General features: G+C 31.2%; 1 protein-coding gene across 1 annotated transcript; it reads right to left on the reverse strand.

Moving 5' to 3' along the window:
• Positions 1-294: 294 nt before the first annotated feature.
• Positions 295-1,369, reverse strand: LOC117118897 (GATOR complex protein DEPDC5-like; the record flags this gene model as incomplete). Its single annotated transcript, XM_033263626.1, has 3 exons — positions 295-429; positions 828-905; positions 1,266-1,369. Coding segments are annotated over 3 exons (317 nt in total), but the record flags the coding sequence as incomplete, so codon positions are not given.
• Between the last annotated feature and the right edge of the window lie 175 nt (positions 1,370-1,544).

Below are 1,544 nucleotides of genomic sequence, written 5' to 3' on the forward strand. Positions count from 1 at the left end.
CGCGTAAATCGCGGAGAACGCTATCTTGTGTTTATAAGATCTTTGGTCATAATGTAAGGAGGACCAACGATTTATATATTTTATTTTTTCTTTAAAGGCAGCTCCAAATAGTACATTTCATCCCTCCAGCTCAAAGCACAGTGATCCAAAGGATCTCCATAGTTCAATGCACCCACAATGGCCACTACATATTTAACAAACACATATTATAAAAAATATATCCAACTGAGCTATGCTACTACTATCTTCATTAATAGTATATTGAATTATTTTTGTGTTTTATCTACTACATACCGTAGTCTATCATACGTTGTTTGGTCAGGTTACAAAGCTCTCTATCCACTTCAAAGACACCTGCACCCGATGTGATTATGATCACAAGCTGACCAGTACGGTCAAAGTTTCGGTCAATAAAGTGCTTGTCAAATACTGTTAAAAGAATTGTTTTTTTAAATGTTGTGTTGATTGAAAAAGTATATAAGATTTATTGCATATATATTGTTGTTTTATATTCTCTTCCAGGTAGTCTCCTTTGTAATTTTGAACAAAAGTTATCACACAAATTGAAATAGATTAGTAATAGTAGGAGTCGGAGAATATTGAATAAAGATGATGTGATAACATAAATAATAAATACAATAATACAATAAGAATAAAAAAACATAAATGAAAAAATTAAGGTTGCAATCATAAAAACAATATGACATAGCAAGAATATATATATCTGTTTGTCACAAGGTCACAGATATAAAAAAAAACAGCTGGTAAACAACTATCTAATACTGACTTCTCATTTGTCAGTCTTTAAAATTGATTGACAGGCTTACCATTGAGTGACAAGTTGAGAACTTCCAATAGATTGCCTTCAGCTGCGGTGGATATGTAACTTGATGGGATGGTAACATCTACAAGGAGCAAAGAAAAGGGGGTTCAAAATTTAGATAGGAAACAACCTCTATTTACAGGGTGCATGCACTCTGTTTTACCACCATTTATCAATCATACAAATCAAATCATTAGTTTATAATAAACATATATAAAACATTTATGTACTGTGGTGGCCAAAGCCCTGTTTATTATGAATAAAATAGACTTATTTTGAGGGTATTTCACATGTGTAAAAGACTAAATACGACATTTTTTTAAGAAATAATACTTATGGAGATTTAGTATATATCTTATGGAGGACAGAATGAATATGAATACATCTTACAAACCACAAGGAACGTGGGAGAGTTTTGAATATGCAGACTTAATATACACACCTTGTGGAGAGGGTAGAATTAGGTTTAAGTACTGAATAAAGTGTTGTTTAAGTGTAATAAGCATCGGCAGCCAATCATCCCTCCATTCATGTTGTACAATGACCCTACAAAATAAAATAATGGAGTTAATGAGTTTTTTCTATCATATATAAATCAACAATATTTGGTAATACATTGGGTGTGGGCTTTTATGAACTGTAGCAATTAATTCTACAGGTAAATCAAAGTCTTTATCCAAATGTTTACAAGTCCAAAAAAAAAAAAAAAAATAGCAAAATA

The sequence above is a fragment of the Anneissia japonica genome, unplaced genomic scaffold (genome assembly GCF_011630105.1).
Source record: "Anneissia japonica isolate Jap-2015-1 unplaced genomic scaffold, ASM1163010v1 scaffold237058_len1544_cov201, whole genome shotgun sequence".
Lineage (NCBI taxonomy): Eukaryota > Metazoa > Echinodermata > Crinoidea > Comatulida > Comatulidae > Anneissia > Anneissia japonica.